At 35.2% G+C, this 21858-nt stretch overlaps 2 protein-coding genes across 2 annotated transcripts; both read left to right on the forward strand.

Moving 5' to 3' along the window:
• Window positions 1-210: 210 nt before the first annotated feature.
• On the forward strand, window positions 211-9234 carry LOC114530715 (amiloride-sensitive sodium channel subunit gamma-like). The gene is made up of 8 exons (XM_028552321.1): window positions 211-456; window positions 1214-1427; window positions 2137-2203; window positions 2499-2711; window positions 2832-2869; window positions 5092-5255; window positions 5379-5495; window positions 9061-9234. Exons 1-8 carry the CDS (start codon window positions 211-213, stop codon window positions 9232-9234), a joined length of 1233 nt encoding a protein of 410 aa, XP_028408122.1.
• A 2923-nt stretch (window positions 9235-12157) lies between these two features.
• LOC114530716 (degenerin deg-1-like) lies at window positions 12158-20770 on the forward strand. Its single transcript, XM_028552322.1, has 13 exons — window positions 12158-12448; window positions 13389-13719; window positions 14149-14224; window positions 15844-16053; window positions 16380-16510; window positions 16779-16942; window positions 17280-17396; window positions 17530-17635; window positions 17747-17825; window positions 18136-18193; window positions 18567-18607; window positions 19099-19171; window positions 20257-20770. Exons 1-13 carry the CDS (start codon window positions 12203-12205, stop codon window positions 20431-20433), a joined length of 1809 nt encoding a protein of 602 aa, XP_028408123.1. The 5' UTR covers window positions 12158-12202; the 3' UTR covers window positions 20434-20770.
• Window positions 20771-21858: the final 1088 nt, after the last annotated feature.

Genomic DNA, 21858 nt, shown 5'->3' on the forward strand with positions numbered 1-21858 from the left:
CGTAGAAATTGATGATCCATGCAAAGGTTTATGTTAAATGGCGCAGCAACAGCGATATTTGAAGCAGAGCAATATTTATATATCCATGTTCAAAGCCAGTAAAAGCAATCGATTTTAGATTTTGGTCTTTATAGGCGATTTCTCTGTGATGAACAATCAAACAGGTTCTTTTTTATCGTTGTTCGTCATAGAACAAAGGCAAGACACAGTATGAACAACAAGAGGAATGGGGTTGAAAGGAAAAGAACACTTCGTGATATTTTGGTCGATTTCATGGGTTATACAACGGGACATGGATTTGCAAGGCTCGTTGCTGCAACGTCAATTGCTTGGAGAATATTCTGGGTCGTTGCTGTTTTGGGCGCAACTGGAATGTTCGCCTTCCAAGTAGCAGACCTGTTTAAATTGTTTCTAGCACGACCTGTACAGACATCTGTAACTGTTGCTCTTGAGAAGGTATATGATATAAAACGTATAGTATGATCATGTATTTAAGGGTTAGAGACTGTTGTGAATGTTTTGTTGACAAGTAAACGCACTTGCTGACCATACAACGAACGAAAAATTTCAATATTGCACTCGGCCGAATCTGTTCATTGATTGCTACATTGAAGATCCAAGCTTCGTTGCAGGCTGTCATTTTTGAATAAACCACGATTTTCATGCATGGGTTATTGCGAATAAACCACGATTTTAATGGCTTATTGCGAATAAACCAAGATTTTAATTATCTGTCGCCAGGCAACAAGAAACTACATGATTGATTTTCAACAAACGCGTGAGTAGATTGAGGCCAATGCACGAAGATTGTATATTAAATATAATTAATGATATAATAAACAAAATAAACAAAATGGCGGAATAAGTTTTTCGTATGCCAACCAAACAACCCTAATGGAACTTAAAAAGGCCAGAAAGGTAAACGAAAATACTGCCAAAAGTAGAAAATAATCGATAAAAGTCTGGCAGGACTGTATTTTTACAAGAAACTATCGCGTTTGCGTTGAAAATTACGCCCGAAAAAATCGCGATGAAACGCTACAAAAGTTGTACGATTTTACTATAATAAACAAGTAACTTGTGATATTTGACGGCTCGTCCAATTTTCGTTAAATTTCAAACATCACTCGTATACTATTAATCCCGAATTGTACTCTCCATCGCAGGATTACCTCGCTACCGTAAACCTATTGGTATCCTTATATATTTTCAGAAACTAAAATTTCCTGCCGTTACGATTTGTAATTTGAACATGATAAAAAAGAGCAAAATGGGAAGTCTGCCATTAGAATTGTTTGACGATTTTAAGCTTAACACAACTGAAAAGCCGAGTGAGACTGTCAAGAGTTCCACGCAATTGATTAGTACCACGGAAGGTGTTATTGTTACCCAGGAACCGAGTGCACCTATCAGTTCTACTGCTGAAAGTAAGTGTAAGGTTAATTTCCTATATAATTTCATATTTAAGTTTTTTGCAGGTTCCGACCATAAACATTTTGATAACATGGTAATAGTATAGTTTCGAGTTAAATTACAGGCAAAATTGCATTAGTGATGAGCATTTTGAAGACTGCAAAATAGTAATTCATTATCACAATAATCACCGACCTTTAAGCGGATTTTTCAAGATGGCGGCGAGTTTTTGTCAAAATGGCAGATAAAACCACTTCATTTAAGAAATGCTGAACCCTGTATAAAACAACGGGGAAAAACGAAAGAAATGGCCTAAAAACGACGTTGCAGAATGGTGTTTAACTTTATTTCACACTGTCGAGACATTTGTGTTTACGTTTAAAAAAATGTATTCCCTTCAACCTATATTGCTTTCGAATACTCCATTGTAAAACATTTGTTAATATCTTCGTGCATAAAAATTAATTAACACCCTGTATAATAAATTTGTATAATCCATAAATCTAAATCCCTTTCATGGCCTTCATCTGAGAGAGATAATGCTATTGCATGCGTATTTGCAACCAGTTTCTCTAAAGGTCTGTTCACGCGATCCGATTTTGTCGGATCCAAGTTAACTTTCCAACAGACAATAAAACATCAATCAGAAGTGTATTGGATCCAACAAATTGGATTATGCGAATAGACCTTAACTCTCTTGCCAAAATCTCCATGCATTAACAGTTATCGGAAGGAAAAAACGGGAGATTAAGGAAGACGAATTTGTACCACCAGGAGAATACACTAATTGGTAAGTATATTTCAATTCACCTACCATTTCAAGGATTATAAAGTACGAGTGATTCACCGCTTAACTTTCAGTTAAGAGGCGAGAATCGCCTTAAAGATAATCAATCTGATACGACTCATTCGCGTGCAAAATCTTATATTTAAATGACCTTCGATACTAAGATCTTGAAAGTTTTCCTGTACTTCCTCGAAAGAATCACCCGTGCATTAACATTGCGACACCTCCCCCTTCCCCCAACCTGCTAAACGATCTTCCGATGCCACCGGATAGAGTATATATTGATTTTACTCTAAAGGTACGACACTAGTTCATTGGAGGAAGATGAATCTTACGAGGATATATCCGACGAATTCCCGCCTATAAATGAACTCCGCCCACAGGAAAAGCTAAGAATAAGGGTTGATTCGCATCTTGGGGTCCAGGATCCACCAAATCTATTTCCGCTTGGCCATCAATATCGCGACTTAATAAAAAACTGTACGTGGAAAGGCGCAGACTGTGCACACGGGTAACGACATTTTTTATAAATTCATATATTTAGGCAAAAATGTTCTCCGTGTTTACCATACTTACCCTTGACGGGCATATTCAAATCTAAGAATGTAAATTTGTCCCTTTCCCTCACCAGCTCACTCATTACGAGTGCCAAGGCCATGCCCGTCAAGGGTAAGTGTGGTAAACACGGAGAACATTTTTGCCTATATTATTGCCTGTATTGCAACTCCAAAATTATTTTGGAGCAAATCATATTCATATATTTATATATTTAAACCTGGCTTTAATCACTCGCAGACAGTCGGCAGTGCTCTGCGATCCATTGCCGCTGGCCAATGAAGTAGAATATATTTTCCACGGACAAACATTTTATGCGTCGGTAACAACCGACAACAGAGATCCATGACTCGCTGCGAGTGATGAAATTAACCAGGCTTTAATTTCGTAGTCTTCACAATTGTTATGTACAGTTTATACAACAAAGATATTCAGGATATTGATTTGATGCATGCCTTATAGTATAGAAATGGCGCGCATGCCTAATATTATAGAAATATCGGACAAATTGAATTAAAGAAATCTATTTAAGATGACATTTTTTCCTTAAAAATATTTTTAACACTATGCCAAAAGCCAAAGGCTCTGCATCAAATCAATATCCTGAATATCTTCGCCATCATTTGCTGCATAAATAAACGTATAATCATATGCTTTCAAACTCGAGGTTCCTGAGCCATTTCATTTTTGTAAACATTCTTCGCTATAAACTATAGCGCGCCTATATTCCCCACAAATGCTACTAACCTTCGTATTTGAAGTCGAAAAAACATGTCAAAATAGTTAATAGCCACGTCAGCCTCACATCAATACTGAGTCCAAATCAATGTTAATATTCGTCAATTCTGATCCATAAATAACACAAAATCCCTCCAAATAAGTTTCTAAAGCAAGGAAAGAATGCCATAATTAAGGTTCATGCAATTCGAGAGCCACTTTTTTTGCGGACAATGCTGCTTCATGGACACCTAGATCCCGGCTTTGACATTTTCCAGACGTTTCATCCCGTGGTTTTGGTGTATCGATGCTGTCTAGCATAAGAAATTTTTTTTTGGCAATAGGAGTTCCCGCTGAAATACAATCGCGGGGATAAAAAGGCTAATATTTCAAACAATTTATTACAAAAACGATTGAACATGAGCATTCTTCTGATCTGATTGGCTATCAACTTGCTTTGTCACTCAATTGGCGAAAAAGAAAATTGCGTTCGTTTATTTTGTTTAAAAGACATACGATTTGAACTGTTTATTTGAAGGACCTTGTTTCTAGCCTCTGTTGTCGCGGCCCATAGTACTTTATGGAGTTGCAGCGACGTTTGTTGAAAACAACTTAGGGCTCGATTTGAAATTCTATTCCGTTTCAAAATTTGAAATTCATATTTATTTAAATGTCTAGCGAACCAGTTTGGTATAAAATATTCTGAAAGTTGATGTTTTTTTAAAAAACACGTACATCAGCTAGCACGAAGCAAACAAAATGTTTGCCGCATAACGGACTGTGTACCATCTTAGATTACGAAATATAGAAAGAGTTCTTTCATATTTCACCTCATATACTTGATCTCTTTGTAGAAATCTAAGCAAGTTTTGGACTTTGAGTTGGAATTATAGATACGGCAACTGTTTCACTTTCAATTATGGGATGGATAAAGATGGGGTCCCACTTCGGGTTTTAAAATCATCTAAATCAGGGCCATCTCAAGGTATGACTTTCATTTCAAAAGAATGCATTAATATTACTTTTAAAAATTGGATAGTTTGTCTACCAAAAATCCATTAAAATAGGACATGGTCGTATCAAATGTAATTCAAGCAACAGGAAATGAGATGATAACAAGGCTTGTCATCTCATTATCTATTGACGCGTTTAAAAATTATTATTATTATTATAAACTCTTTACATTTAAGATCTAGCCACAACAGACAATTCAAACTAGCATATACAAGAATGGAATAAAATTAATAATATTCGTACAATATCTAATTTGACTAAAGTTATTAAAAGTCAACTATTTAAGTTTTACTATTTAAGAATATTAAAATTAGCTGAAATTGTTAAAAAGACATCTATTTAAAAAACATCTTTTAAACCTTTCTGTTTCGAATTAGACGTATAAATTTGACATCCTACAGGCTGCTAATTGAATGAATTAAGGTTTCTCTTCAAAAACATCCGGTGCTAACCCGGTTTCAACGGCGCTCGCTGATTCTCGAATGATATGACGTATTAATAGCACATGCGCAAAAACAATGGAGATGAGATTCCGTATGAGTAAAGTGCCGGTGTGTTGTGCTAACAAAAACATTTGTCAGTTGTATTCAATCATTCAAACGCAGGTTTAGTTCTTAAACTCGACATCGAAGAGAATGAATACGTTGGCGAATTGACAGAGGAGGCAGGTGTGCGGGTTGTGTTGCATGAACAAGGAGTTATGCGTTTCCCTTTTGAAGAAGGATTTAGCGTCGCCCCAGGAATGGCGACCTCGGTTGGATTAACGAGAGTAAGTATTGAGAAAGTATTCCTGAAACATTCTGAAAATCTTTGTCCAGTATTTCCACAACACCTTGGACAAAGTCCATATTTTGTGTTTATCTTAGGATACATAGACTGTTTCTGATTGCAGACTATGATGAAGAAATTGGACAGGTTCAGCAATGGAAGCTGTACCGATGAAAGTATTCAACTCACTCAACACAACTTGTACAAGAAAAACGAAAATGTCACACGCTACTCTTTGCAGGTTTGAAAAGCATAGTCGTGCATCTTAAGGTGGCTCGATACAGTTTTCAAGAATTCCATTGTTCATCACTTTGACACGTTCAAACAACGCATTTTTGTGATTTATTCCAGAGATATTCGGGTTTTTCTATATTTTGATGTCTCTACTTTTGAATCGTATTAGTTTTAGTAACTGATCGTCCGTTGCTATGGCGACACACGTGTACAAAATTCACTCCAAAATGACCAATTGCCTCGGATAGTTGTAAAAGAAAAACGGTGACCCCCAATTTTTTTCGTGCATTATTTTACTTGCAAGAAAAACTAAACAATTAGCAAAATATAAAAAAATTCTATAATGGCAAAAAAAATTATTTTACATTTTTCAAAAATGTGGCATTATAGAATTCTTTTATATTTTGCCAATTGTTACTTTTTCTTCCAAGTAAAATAATGAACGAAAAAAAATTGGGGGTCACCGTGCTTTTTTTCCAACTATCCGAGGCAATTGGTCATTTTGGAGTGAATTTTGTACACGTATGTCGCCATAGCAACGGACGATTTGTTACTAAAACTAATACGACTCAAAAGTAGAAACATCAAAATAAATAAAACCCCGAATATCACTGGAATAAATCATAAAAATGCGTTGTTTGAACGTGTCAAAGTGATGAACGATGGAATTTTTGAAATCTGTATCGAGCCACCTTAAAACAAGTAATAATTCAAATTTGGTTGCAAATGTTGTAAAATGTTATAACAGAGTTTCCCTTCAAATCCGTAAACTTTGTAGCTATATATAGCTATTAGTATTACGCACGATAATTGTCTAATTATCTCTCTTTAACAGGCATGTCTGAACTCTTGTTTGGGAGAAAGTCAATTAGCCATTTGTAAATGCACAGAAGTCGCCTATCCGACGGACAAACCATGCAATCTTTTGGACAGTAAAAAAAGTTCGATTTTACTCAAATTGTAATATATCCTTTAGGAGATGCTGAATCTCATAAGGAAATACAAAACATTTTCTGTTTACAGGAACATGTTTGCAGAGGGTGAAAATTCTTTTCAGTAAAGATCAGCTACCTTGCATCGAGGATTGTAAGCAACCATGCAGGCAGGTTTTGTTTCTTATCAATTTACCAGATAACATCGCGACACTTCGATTTAAAGGCTCATTACAAATTTCGTATAATTAGAAAGGTGATTATTGAAAATTCTGGCCTCTAGTCGAGCGACCTCAGATTATTACGTGATAATCACTTAAGCGGATCGGGTGGTAGTAGAGAGGGTTAGTCGAATTACTACCAAAGATTTTGACAAGTTTCATAAATATAATATTTGCCTGCGAATAGGAATTTTATGTCTGTCATCTTGTTTCATTATCATAATGGGCAACTCTGCCAAAGGGGTGGAGGAAATCTGCTCTGAAGAGATAAAACTTTAGCTGTAGGCAAATAATTTAACAGATGGAACAATTAGATTATTTTCAGGGTGCTATCATAAGACACACTCATAAACATTTCAAGTTAGTCGCTTAAAGTCAGCTGGCGAAGCAAGTCAAACTATTCTAAACAGTTTCATACATCCCACCTCCTCCCCATGCCTGCATCAACGAACCTGGTTATGATGGTATTCGGGGCTAGGGGGGGGCGTTATTGTAAATTTTACCCTCACCTTACTGGGCAAAACAATGTGATGAAAAATATGTAAAGTTATATAGTTAATCAGTTCTGTTAAAGTTAATAAATATTACGTCATTTTATTAATAAAATGGCTAGGGGTAATTGTAACCCCTAGTTCAAAATATCCCAAACTCGTGTTTGGCTCTTTCAATCGTAATTAAGACTGTGGGAAAATGCCCAGTAACGAGCTGCGGAAATGCAACATCCATGGGGCGACATGTGAGGAAATAATATACAAATATTATTCGCGCAAGATGACAGACATAAAGTATAACTAAAGATATAATTAACAGAAATATCGATGGTCGAGGGTCTACAAAACATTTCTGAGTTCTCGGTAAATAAGTTTTTTATTAGCTATATGCCACTTGTCAAAGAACAACATCTTTCGGAACTTTTTCGGAACTTTTCTCCTTCCTCAAAGAAGAACATCTTTCGGAACTTTTATCTTTCCTCGGATAAAATTTGACCGTGCATTTTATTTGAAATCTTTAGGAAAGACGTTTATGAAAAGACAATAAGTACATCTCTGTGGCCATCAAAAGCAAACATGGTATGTTAATGTGATAGTTAATAAAATAGATATATACGACAAGCCTTCGTCGGAATTTCACGAACGTGGACGTTTAGAACCCCAGGCTGAATTTTTACTTCCAATGAAATGGTTCGAAGTTTTTCTGTGTTTTTCTCACATGCATTTGTTCTGCATGAGAGCGCGTAGACAATGAAAAAATTCCGCTCCGCGCGTAAAACTCCGCCAAGTGGAAAAAGGCCTTAGTCTCAAAACAGCAAAAAAACCTCCAAAGCTTTGAAAACTTTGTTGTCATTATCTCAAATTGCAGCTATTCACCTTAAACTAATCACATTCATATAATTATTATTGTTTTAGAAGATTTTGAGATCCACCAACATAGAAACGCCTGATAGGAGGTATATGACTATAAAATCTACGAGTAAAATTTGATTCAGCTCTGAAATTGTGATTTAAATTCCTACTACTGTAGCAGTGTGCTGTTGTTGAACATATTCTACACTCAGTTGAATTATAACGTTATTGAAGAATCATTCTCTTATGGGGTAAGGATAACTTAACGGTCAGTATGTATGCTGTAAAATTATATAAAATTCGACCAAAATTTTATTCATAAAACTTTTAACGCAAGCCTTCTTTTATATATGACATTTCACGATTCCATGGCGCATGATTACAACTTAATCAAGTGACTGTTTGATCATTTTTAATATCATAGAAACAGACCTGTTAGTACACAAAAGTTGCGAACTATCCCAACTTAATACCTAGAGAGATTTTTTCTACACAGAGAATAAAAGATATACAGATGGAACTAGGTGGCAAATGGTAGTTATAGTAGATATGGTAGTGCGCGTGAGTGAAGAGTGACTGCGCATGCTCGGCAAGTGCCTGAAATGATTAAAATGGCTTGGATTTCTTGGTAAGAAGCCTGCTTAAACATTTTCGATTAATTAAAGCTTCAATATGTCGTCATCTATATAGCATTTAACGCAAATAAATTTATTTTACAGAACTGTTTATACTTTCAATCACAGGGACTTGCAGAGCATGTGCACTAAAAAGTGGGCACGTGCACTAGTCCCAATTTTGTATTTATTATTTACTCCGTAATTCCATCGTGTATACGGTTTTAGCAGGGACGTAACTAGATCGGTAATTGGGGTTGAGTTTATTCATATCTTCAGTTCTGCCCGACGGATTCCTATTGTAAGCTATTAAACTAACAAATGAAATCCGTCGGGCTGAACTGAATATATGAATAAACATACCCCAATTATCGTTGTATATTTACGCAGGGGCCACGGAAGATCGTTAATTCTATACAGTATATTTTAGGCTAATAGTAATATTTGTTCTCCATTTTTCAGACAACAAAGCTTCTAGCTGACATAGGAGGTCAAGTTGGTTTGTGGATTGGCATCTCAGCTCTGACTTGTGTTGAAGTATTAGAGTTGTTATTTCAGATTATTTCTTTCGCTTACATGAAGTGCAAAAGTGGAAGAGAAAATCGTGTGATTAAAATAGGAGACACCACGGAATGATGAACACCAGCAACTCCAATGCAAACGAAAACAGAAAAAGAAAGTCCAGATGTCAACTACAACACAACATTAAACAAGAAAAAACAACGATTTTGACATTTTACTGCTCTTTGAGATATACGCCTCATTTAAAACGATATTTATTGTAATTTAATGTAATTTAATGTAATTTAATGCAATGCAACGAAGATAATATAACAACCATATAAATATTGCACATTTTACGGCACATTTGCTTGCACTACGTGTTTGACGTTTTGACTTAGTTTGTCGTTATCATTAAGGTTGCCCATATCAATATATATACAATATATATATATATATATATATATATATATATATATATATATATATATATATATATATATATATATATATATGTATAGGTTATCACATGAGGGGCGAGGTGATATCAGTTTTATCGCTTGAGGGACGATATCATAAATGTCACGAGTGAGCGCAGCGAACGAGGGACATTTATGATATCGTCCTGAAAGCGATAAAACTGATATCACCTTGTCCCAATTGTGATAACCTGTTTATCACATACTTCTTTTTCTTCTATAAAGCAATCGACATCGACTGAAACAAACCTCGAACTGCTCGAGTCAGCCATCTTTGTTTTGACAGCGGCAAATGCAGCGGGACAAAAAGCAATATCAGTGACAAAAAGCGATATCAGTGACGATATCGTTTTTATATCACCCTGTTATCGCCCTGATAAAGGCACAAGTATGTGATAAATATATATATATATATATATATATATATATATATATATATATATATATATATATATATATATATATATATATATATATCCTTTAAAATTATTTGAAAACCGAGCTGGGTGAGTGACATGTTGAGGGCATAATTCAATAGCAACACCGAACTGGGATAATACGTACATGTATAAACATTGCACAAATGATTCAATAAAATTTCGCTCAAACAGTGTATTGGTGGTCTATAGTTCATTTAAGTTGCAACGGAGACAGGTGAATATCCTCTCGTTATAGCTTTAGTGACCTAATCTTACTATTACATTTTCTTACATTTCCTTGGCTATAAAGAAAAAAATTTAAAAAAAATTTGCATTTGAAAGTCATCGTCATTAATGATTTAATATCGGATCCTAATTTTATTTATTCTCCAATCACCTGCAGGGTATAAAATTAATTTTTTTAATTTAGTACAAATCAATTGTCGGAACGTATTATTTTATTAAAAAGGCGACACATATATCTTGCACTATATATCTGGAACATTTTCTCCGATTATTTTCCCGACGGCTGACACTACTTTTAATATAAAGCAGCTGACAATCCTGACAATTATCTCAAACCAATAGGTAAGACCAAGAACAGATATATACTGTGGTTGAATTATATAGTTTCTAGGTGGTCTACATCACACTTAAAAACGCGGTGCTCATGCATATTATGCACATGTACGTGCTTAATATCTTCAATAAATAACCTAAAGTACCTGAAGAAGCCGACTATTTATATTTTGATGTAATTCAAGTTGTCATTTCTAAAATATAGCCGCACAAGGACTTATGATATCACCTCACAGGCTCTCTTAAACTTCGAGGGGGAAACTTATTTCTGTTGTGAGATTTTTCTTAGATAATCTTACGAAGCCAAACCTTCAAGACAACGAGTCTCATTAAGCAATAAAGCAAAAGGTTTAATGTTTTAGTAGGACAGCTTTAATTGAATTGGCCAAAATCAGTTTCCTCGTAAACAGATAAAACGGTGCTACGCAACGATAGTAGCTACTCTGAATAAATACAAGGTAAGGTAAATTTTACAAGTATCCTAGGATTTTGATTTCGCTACAAATAACTGGACACAAATGCTTAAACAGTACTGCCCAAAAATAAACTAACACTGCGGCTGCAGTTCGGTTGCGGTCGCCCGATTGAAACCGCAGACGACCGCAAGAGGAAAAAAATAGGATCTCGATTCAACCGCGGTCAGACCGAAGTTTGACCTGATCAACCGCGGTTTTTGTTAGGTTATTTCTGAACAGTACTGTATAAATGACAAATAAAGCGTTTCCAAGCAGGATAGTCGAACGAATAGCGTAAAATCTTAAACCAAAGGACAACTAAAGTTCAAAGAGATATGCAGGTTGATAATTATTTGAAATTATACTTTTGAACAGGCGAAGACTTCTTTTTTCATTAAAAAATTTGAAACATTTTAGGATCAATTACCCTTCCCAAATCCTCCAAAATCTTCTTACATGCAAGTTTATAAGTTTACATATCAAAGCACTGTCATGAAACAGAAGTGCAATTGATGCACATTGTTTTACAGTGCTTAGAGCCTATAACTTAGTCGGTCAAGATGTGATTGTAATCTCATCTTTACATACACAAATAATGAAACATTTAATGAAACGAGTTTTGGGTTGTTATGCATATATTTCAGCCTTTTGAGGGGTATAAAAATAAGTAGTAAAAATAAAATTTGTTCATAACCAATTGAGGGTTGTACTTGTAGTCTATAATTTCAGAAATACGGTCCTTAAAGTTTATACCAAAGAACGTCTATTTTTATATTCGTGTATATAGTAGCTATAGATGAAATTGAAGTAGCTATATAATGTCTATAGGCAACTAGGTTGAATTCTGTAAGCAACCACAGGGGATTAAGCGTCGTTTTTCATAAGTACTTAATTTTTTTAAAACACAAAGATATATTACAGTAAGTTAAGTGATTAATCAGAAATAATTATCCTCGACGAAAATCGCTGCGTTATTAATTCGCGCGAGGGGCGAGGGTATACTAATTTCGCACTGATATATTTATTACAACCTAGCTGGAAACGTATTCATAAGTTCTTGTTCACTGCCCCCATTGATTTCAGAAGCCTTTAGACGATGTCTCTGTGATGCAGAATCAAACAAGTTCTATATTATTGTTGTTCGTCGAATAGAACAAAGGCAAGCAACACTATGGACAACGAAAAGAATGAGGCAGAAAGGAAAAGATCACTTCGTGATATTTTGGTGGATTTCATGGGTTATACAACGGGACATGGATTTGCAAGGCTCGTTGCTGCAACGTCAATTGCTTGGAGAATATTCTGGATCGTTGCTGTTTTGGGCGCAACTGGAATGTTCGTCTACCAAGTATCTGACCTGTTTAAATTGTATCTAGCACGACCTGTACAGACATCTGTGACTGTTACCTTTGAGAAGGTATATGATATAGAATGAATGTTGTTCGATCATCTATAATTAATTTTTCTATGATACTTGGAATAATGCAAACCTATGCAAATTTCTTAGTGTTAAACTATTTCACAATTATTCGCCGCAGGCGAAGTGAATATCGCTGAGTAAGTTATGTACATGTTTTACAAGCGTAAAAAAATACCTCGAGAGTATTTCGGCGATTCAAATAAAACAATGTTTTCGCAAAATGAAGTTAAAAAGCGCTGTAAGAAATAGTTATTGCCTTAAGAATAACTTTATGCCTATTTTTTACTTATTTTGAGGTTTCAGTTACAGTATTTTCGTTAAAATACGGTATTTCTTCATCTGTCACTGTGACAAAAACAACTCGCGCCATTTTGAATAATTCGCTTAGACCAATTAGAGGCCAGAATTTTCAATAGACCTATAGATAGAAGGGAATAGACCTTTTGCAGCATAGACTACCTTTTTATCCATGCAATCAAATCAGCACAGCTGAAAAGAGCGTACCAAAATTGGTAAAAATGCAAAGTTTGGTTGGGAAATGTCGTAAAATGCCCTTGCAAAGTTTACAAATATGTATAGCTACTTTTATTTAACGCACGGAAATTGTTACCATTTTTGGCCTGAATGTGGTAACAATTTCCGTGCGTTAAACAAAAGTATACAAATTTGAAAACTTTGCAAGGCTATATTTTTCGCATTTTACAACATTTCGCAACCAAACTTCGCATTTCCATTAATTTCAGTACGCTCGTTTCATTTCAATGATCATGTTTATTGCATTTCCTCGCATAGATCAAAAGTAGACTATAATGCAAAAGGGGTATTCGGTGAAATATTGCATTCCCAAGGGAATGTGTATACTCTCGAGGGGGTACTATTTTTCGATTCCATGATTGGCAGTAAAAATGTATTGATATTATTATTTATATAATTTCAGAAACTAAAATTTCCTGCCGTCACGATTTGCAACTTGAACCTGATAAAAAGGAGCAAAATGGTAATGCTGCCCGGGAAATTGGTGGAAAATTTCAAGCTTAACACTACCTATTATTACGTGGACAAAAAGAAAACCGTTAGCGACTCGACTAAAACTGAGACGAAAGGAAACGGAATGACCAATATGACTGAAAGTCCAAATCCAAATAAACTTGTTAACAGTACTGAAAAACCGATCCAGACTTTTTATAGTGCCACGCAACCGAGCAAAGGTATTATTACTGAAAAACCGAGTACACCTATCAGTTCTACCGCTGAAAGTAAAAGTAAAAGTGAGTGTAATTCCTATATAATTTCATAAATTATTTCAGTTTATATTTCTAGCAGGTTCCTTCCATATAGACATTTTGAAATATAATTAGTATGATATTATTACTATATTTAGAGGCAACCCGAAATAATGTACCGATTTTGAGAAGTAATATCTCAATGAATTTTCATCAAAAATACAACTATAACATAAAAACTATTTTGAATCAACCCAGAGTATTTTTTGGGGGGGACACCGGGTACTTTGCGAGCCAACGGACAATAAAACATCGATTAGAAGTGAATCGGACCCGACAAAATTTATGTTGTGAACAGGCCTTCGTGGTTGCCAAATTTACATCTCTTAAAAGTAGAATTTCATTGCAAGTTGCAAGAAAAATTGCACCGTGTAACATGGCCTTAACGCATCTTGCTAAACTCTTCGTTAACAGCTAAACTGAGGAAAAAACGGGAAATAAAGAAAGAGGAATATCTACCACCTCCTGGAACCGAACCTGGATACACGGCGTATGTAAATTCATTTCAATTTTCCATGGGCCGATTGTACTAGATTACACAATTGCAAAACATGGTCTGCATGTTTACTTAATTCGATTCATCGAATCCCTTTCTAAAATGATTCCAGTGTCTGTGAGTTTTTCGATCAACGATTGTGCTATCCCTGAAACCTGTTGGCTGCACGTCTGCTCAAAATATAGAATGAATTGTTTTAAAATGAAAAGGCATTTGTTAAAAACCACAATAATATACTGTATATTATTTACCACTTATTTACCGCGACCGAAGAAAATATTATGTTTTGTGCCTTGTGGAACCATAGTTAATTTAGTGGAACCGAAGTCGAAGGTCGAGAGTCCACAAGACATTTTTTCTGAGTAAATATTTCGGTAAATATTCCCTTTATTATATTCAACTAGTCAAAGAAAAACAAAACAACAAGGTAAACAACAAAATATCTATTCATAAATCATAAAAGACATAATTTCAAATGGATAAACAGTCTAAACGTCGCATGCCCAGGTGCGTCGCACGTGATTGAAGTTGTTATTTCCCATGGGAACTCCCTCTGCAGGGGGTTGCGCGGGCGACATCAAAATTTCGTCACTCGCGTGATTCGCTCTCGACCAATGAAACGCTACGAACACAAAACTTTAACAAGTGGTATATAATAAAAACAATTATCATATGGCATTTAGAAGTTCATTTGTTCCAGAATCTGATTGGCTAAAACTACGTCACGTGAGAGGCGGGAAATCCGAATGTTTACCTCAAAATATTGTTTGTCAGGTTTGGTTCAAACCAATTGGTTTGAACCAATTTGATCCAGAGTTAACACTTTTAACCCCCGGGGCATAATAAAACCGGAAGTAGTGATGCTACATCGCATCACGTGACGTATAACCTTTGAATTTCAGGCAAATTATTTTTGAAATGATAAGTTTCTCTGTTAGTTTTGCCTACGTTTTTGTCGCGTATTTTTATTGACTGATCTCCGCGGATCCGGAAACATATTTTGTGGAGTCTCGGGATCAGTCAATTAGCCTCCAGCTGATCTGAGATCATGACGTCATAAAGCGTCTCGACAAACTGAGTTATCTTACGCCTGGTGTTACTTGTCCTTATTCTTCTAACTAATAGTATAAAGGGCAAAAAATTTAAATTCTAATTTACTGTTGGGAAAGAATAAGCGTGTTTTCGCTTAAATATAATAAAATTACTTCATATTTTCGAGTGTCGAGAAGTAAATATGCAATGAAAAAAATGATAATTCAGTTTTGTCGAAGATCTGGCTTCTGATTAGTTGATTTTTATACCCAGATAAGCTGGCTTTCTCACGATGATGTTTTTCGGGGGTACTTTCAATTTTCTCAAATGGGTTTAAAAAATTATAACAACATGAAAAGCAATTTTTTTTTAATCAACAGACCATCTAAAAAATAATTCCAGTCTAAAATTAAAGACAATCGCCGTTACGAAGTCATGCGCTCACGGCTTTGCTAAAAAGTACCCCAAAAATGGCGGCATATTCGTCATCGTGAGAAAGGCTAATAAGTCTTAATTGTCCCTACTAAACGATCTCCTGCAGCCACTGGGTAGAATAAATTTATTGAATTTACTACATGCAGGTATGACGCTAGTACATGGGAAGACAAAACTGATAAGGATATTCTCGATGAATACCCGCCTGAAGGTAAACTGAGCCAAGAAGCTAAATTAAGAATAAGGGTTGAATCGTTTATTGGTGAACAGGATCCATTTTCTCTATACTCGCTTGGCCATGAACAGCAAGACTTTATAAAAAGTTGTACGTGGAAAGGTGTAGATTGTGCAAAAGGGTAAGCAAATTTTAAGCATTTTAAAATATTTTAATCTTGTAGTCTTTACACACGTTATCTACAATCCCGCCCTACGGGCTCGTTTTTTCACTGATTTTTTCTCGTTCTCCCAAACTCTCACGCGTGTTCCTATAACTGCATAGAAACACGGAAAATCCTATTTCTTAAATTTCTTAAGGTTTATTATATTTTAGGAAACACAGCAACTCGAAGTAAACAAAACATTTGTTGCATTACGAACAGCATGCATCATCTTTAAACTTACGGACTTTAAAATTGAATCGATAGGGTTTTTCATATTTCACCTCCTTGATTGATCTCTGTAGAAATCTAAGCAAGTTTTGGACTGAGAGTTGGAATTATAGATACGGCAACTGTTTCACATTCAATGATGGCGTAGATGAAAAAGAGGCCCCACTTCGGGTTTTACAATCATCTAAACCGGGACCATCTCAAGGTATGGCATAAATTTGGAAAGAATGCATTTATTCAGAAAGAATTGTCCATTCATATGGAGCATAAATAATTCATAACCTAATTCACAAAACTAACTCGGTGTTAACTCGGTGTAATGGTGCTCGCTGAAAGGCAAAAACTGAGGTATTGCATGTACAAAACCAATGAAGATGAAAAAATTGTCACTTTCACTGTCCGCGTTTTCAAACTGCGAATACGAGATTTTAGCTTGTCATTTTTGTCAGTTATATTCAATCATTCAAACGCAGGTTTAGTTCTTAAACTCGATATCGAAGAGAATGAATACATTGGCGAATTGACAGAGGAGGCAGGTGTGCGAGTTGTTCTGCATGAACCAGGAGTTATGCGTTTTCCTTTTGAAGAAGGATTTAGTGTCGCCCCAGGCATGGCGACCTCGGTTGGATTAACGATAGTAAGTATTGAAATAAAAATCAGAAAACACCTTCGAAGTCTTTGTCCGGTACCTCAACTGCGCCCCAATAGAGAGTAAGCCCATATTTACGACACCACAAGGTACTGCCCATATAAAGAGTTCGATATTTGCTGACCAAATTTGGTTGGTAAATGTCTTGGTAAAATGTAATATTTTTGAGTGATCTTTATGTTTAAAGTGGCTAAACCAGTATATTTTATGGGGTTTAAAATAATAAGTGACTGTTTAATGAAAAAATATTTTATGACGTAACCCACAAATCTATAAAAATCCAAGATGGCGGATAACTCATTACTTTCTATCACAATATTCGCAGACAAATATGAAGAGATTGGACAGGTTCAGTGATGGGAGCTGTTTCGACGAAAGTGTCCAACTAGCTCCAAACAATTTGTACAGAAGAAAAAGAAATATTACACGCTACTCTTTGCAGGTTAGCTAATCTAAAGCGAGCAATAGTTTAAATTTGCGTTGCCGATGTGAAATGTTGACATATATCTCTTCCAATCCGTAAACTTTGTAATATAGCTATTAACGCACCATAATTTTCTATCTCTTTTTAACAGGCATGTCTGAACTCTTGTTTGGGGGAAAGTCAATTAGCCATTTGTAAATGCGCAGAAGCCGCCTATCCAACAGACAAACCATGCAATCTTTTGAACCACAAAAATAGTACGATTGACTCCATTGTAATATATTTTTTTCGATGGGGGAGGGTCAGAATCTCGTGCGTGCAAGCGTTGATATATGACAGGGGAAACACAAAACATTTTCTCTTTACAGGGACGTGTTTGCAGATGGTGAAATATCTTTTCAGTAAAGATGAGCTACCTTGCATCGAGAATTGTAAGCGACCATGCAGGCAAGTTTGGTTATTTCACCAAATAACATCTCGTGACTATATAATAACATGTTGAATCTATAGCTAAAAACGTCTTCATTCATAGCTTAGCCATTTGCAGCAATTGATTTCACAATATCTTAAAAAAACCACCATGAAATTATTCATCTTGGAACAAATCTACAATTAAGAAACTCACTTCCCCCTTTCAAGGAGTGAATAAAAATCCTGCTTCTAAAATGTGAATAAACCTTTTGAATTTGGTTTACAAAATCTTTTGGAACTTTAAACCTTTCTCAAGTGTATCCTTTACTTTATGTAAAATCTTTAGGGAAGACGTTTATGAAAAGACGATAAGCACATCTATGTGGCCATCAAAAGCGAACCTGGTATGTTCACGCATGCCGACTTTAGAGCCCCAGGAAAATTCTAGGGAGAGTGTTTGATGGGGTTCTTGAGGCGCTATCCTTTAGGCGGCGAAAAATATCAGACCGGTCATATTTTGAAATGAAATTTAGTATTTCATTAAGAATAAGGCAATGAAGTTGCATTTCCCGTGCTAGGCGGATATGGGTAACGATATCCTTGATCAGAGTTCCTGAAACATTCTAAAATAACAGTAATCTCTCTGTACTAAAATACAACAAGACCGGTCCATATAAAGGAAAGCGCCCTTGGTCTCAAACTGTGTTAAAGGTGTCACTTTTTCAAATTGGCGGATATTCACCTCAAAGTGATTACATTCATATATTACTGTTTTAGGAGTTTTTATCAACGACCGACGCCGCCACGCCTAATAGGAGGTACAACACTACGAAAACAAAATGTAAAAGTAAATGGACGACTTGCACTTTAAACTTTTCTTACCCTGGCGATAAAAAGGACATTTTATGAAAGAGCCTATTAAACTTAGTAAAACTGCCAAGTTTGGCTGAGAATTGTGGTAAATTACGGAAAGTAAAGCCGTGCGAAGCTTAGCTAGTATGTAACAAATTTAGTTACACATTTCCGCACGTAATACAAAAGTATGCAAAACATGCCAACTTTGCATGGCTATATTTTCCGCATTTTAAAAAATTTTCCACTCAAACTTTGCATTTGCACTAATTTAAGTAAGATCTTTCTGACTGTGATGATTTATTTTCTTCCTGTTACTTCGATCAAAAATTAGTCTAAAGCGCAAGTCGTCCATTGAACTGCTAATGAGTTTATTACACACGTTATACTTTAAAAAATTTGATGATCAGCAAGGAGAATGTTGATAAAATTGCGATTTAAATTCCTACTACTGTAGCAGTGTGCTGTTGTTGAACATATTCTACAGTCAGTTGAACTATCATGTTATTGAAGAATCATTTTCTTACGGGGTAAGAATTTGAACAACTATTAAAGTTGTAAAATTAAATAAAAATTAAAAACAAATATTGATCGAAATTTATATTTATAGAAATTCATATTTCCCTTCTCTACAAGGAGTATAAAAAAGTACCCCTGTTGAAAACAAGCTTTGAATACCTTTTAATTACGCTAAATTAAATAAACTTCGAAAGCGAGACGCTTAATTTGAAAGCCTCAACCTAACCTTAGAATGCCTTTTACACACCTGTGTGTGAATCATGCATTCAAATTCCAACAAAAGTTTTATTTCAATATGGGGTACTTTTTTATACACCCTGTATACAGGTTTCTCAAAAAAAACGAAAACTATTGAAATCACCCATAACAATGTAATTGTTAGAGTTTGAGTGCCTAAGCACTCTGTTGGGATAATATCACAATAAACACTCGTTGTTCCGCGGTCAGCTGTACCAGCTGTATTAAATTTAATCATATTCACAATTTCAAATTTTTCGTATTTAGCGTTTTATAAGTTGCATTAAATCCCAAAAATTGTGAATATGATTAAATTTAAATTAGCATTGTTATTGCTTTTGAAAGAAAATGGTACAGCTGACCGCGGAACAACGAGTGTTTATTGTGATATTATCCCAACAGAGTGCTTAGGCATTCAAACTTTAACAATTACATTGTTATGGGTGATATCAATAGTTTTTGTTTTTTTTGAGACACCCTGTATAACATTTCGCGATTTCATAGCGCAAAACTACCACTTAATCAAGTGACTCTTTCGTAATGTTTGTTATCATAGAATATAGACATGTTTTTTACTACGTATATAGACAGCGAGTGCGATTATATTTGCATTTTATTTCCATACGACACAAGTTGACATGGCATGTCCAAGTAGGCATGGAAACAGAAATTTCCAAAATAATTACTAATCACCTTATCGTCGCTGATTCTAAAGTTCTTTCGTTTGCGAAAATAAGAAGAGGAATATGTTTCATATGCACTTCATTGACTTCAATATGAATTCTACCATGTATACGGTTTTACAGTAAGTTCTATACAATATATCTTAGGCTAATATTATTTTTCCTCCATTATTCAGACAACAAATCTTCTAGCTGACATAGGAGGTCAACTTGGTTTGTGGATTGGCATCTCAGCTCTGACTTGTGGTGAAATATTGGAGTTGATATTTCAGATTATTACATTTGCTTACATGAAGTTCAAATACCGTAAGAAAATTCAAGTAATTAGAATAGGAGATACCGTGAAACGATGAGCACCAGCAGCTTCAAAGAAACGAAACGACGGAAGAAAGCGAGGAACTCGAACACATATTTCGACAACAACGAAATAAATATTTACCAACATTTATAGGATAAGCCTTGCAAATATGCAAAGATTTTTTCAATTTACTGTAAATACGACGATGATAATTAGTATATTGCATACTGATATTTATATTTAGCATTTATAGACCAAGAGTGACCAGGATTGAGCGAAATATTTCTGCAGGGCGAAGCACGAGGGTCAAAACTCGAAATATAATATATAATACCGAAAATTTGAACAATTGATTTTAGTTTAGATGTTCAGTCAGTACATAAAAACAAATTTGGATTTTAACTATATTTTCAATATAATTGTATTCAAACGATAAATTACCAACCTTAAAATAAAGCTTTCTGCTTTTTAGTCTTTATTTTCAGCGATTTCTTCGTCACCGGCTTCCGCCATTTTTAATGTTTTGGGCATTTGCGTGTAGCCCACGCGAGACGTGGGGTGCGGATACATTTAATTGTCCTTAAACATAAACACAATGTTCTTAACGCCTTATACTCACTAAATCGGTGCAATTAATAATATACAACAACAACTTTGCTATTGCATTTATTTAAAGGAGAATTTCAGCCGCGTCGTCGTCGTGTTGCCGTCCTACATGCTTAAGGTCCCTACTAGGGAGATTTAGCATGAGGACGTGAACGTCAAAGACGACGTGAAAATGGCGAACAAATGGCGTGGCATGCGCATATTTGGGTGCATCACGCCATTTATTCGCCATTTTCACGTCGTCTTTGACGTTCACGTCCTCATGCTAAATCTCCCTATTGATACTCGGATGACGTCATTTGTGATAAGAACAAAACGAAGTGGCAACGAGCCGCCGAGAGAAGTGGTCACTTTTGTTCTTATCCCAAATTACGTTATAGCGTGTATCTATAACTGAACAGACTACGGTTCAATGTTATCTATATGTTTTATACAATAAAATCGAAGAAATTCCAAAATTAAACAGACAAATAGTTTCCCCAACACTTCGAAAATTGCAGATATCACGCGTGCATGATCCATAGGTTTGACGAAATGCTATTGGTTAGCTTAAGACACGTGCTAAAATTTTATTCGCTGACAAAATAAAACAAGAGATGACTGATTAAATTCGTTAAAATTATCAGTGACGTCATTCCGTGCGTCTGTCCTCTTATTGATCATGGATCTCGACCTATGAACTGGTTGAATTCTTAACGTTTTTATATAACAAAATATGTATTGTTTCTCCAAAAATAACAAAGAATTCGCAAAGAATATTGTAATGATATTACAAAATTCCGCTACATGTAACAGTAGCACATTTAGTAGTAGAACGAATTTTACGTCGAAATTTAATTCGCTAATAGCAATATAGATAACATTAATACACCTT

The sequence above is a fragment of the Dendronephthya gigantea genome, unplaced genomic scaffold, assembly GCF_004324835.1.
Source record: "Dendronephthya gigantea isolate DGI-Jeju-01 unplaced genomic scaffold, DenGig_1.0 000065F, whole genome shotgun sequence".
In the NCBI taxonomy this organism is placed as follows: domain Eukaryota; kingdom Metazoa; phylum Cnidaria; class Anthozoa; order Malacalcyonacea; family Nephtheidae; genus Dendronephthya; species Dendronephthya gigantea.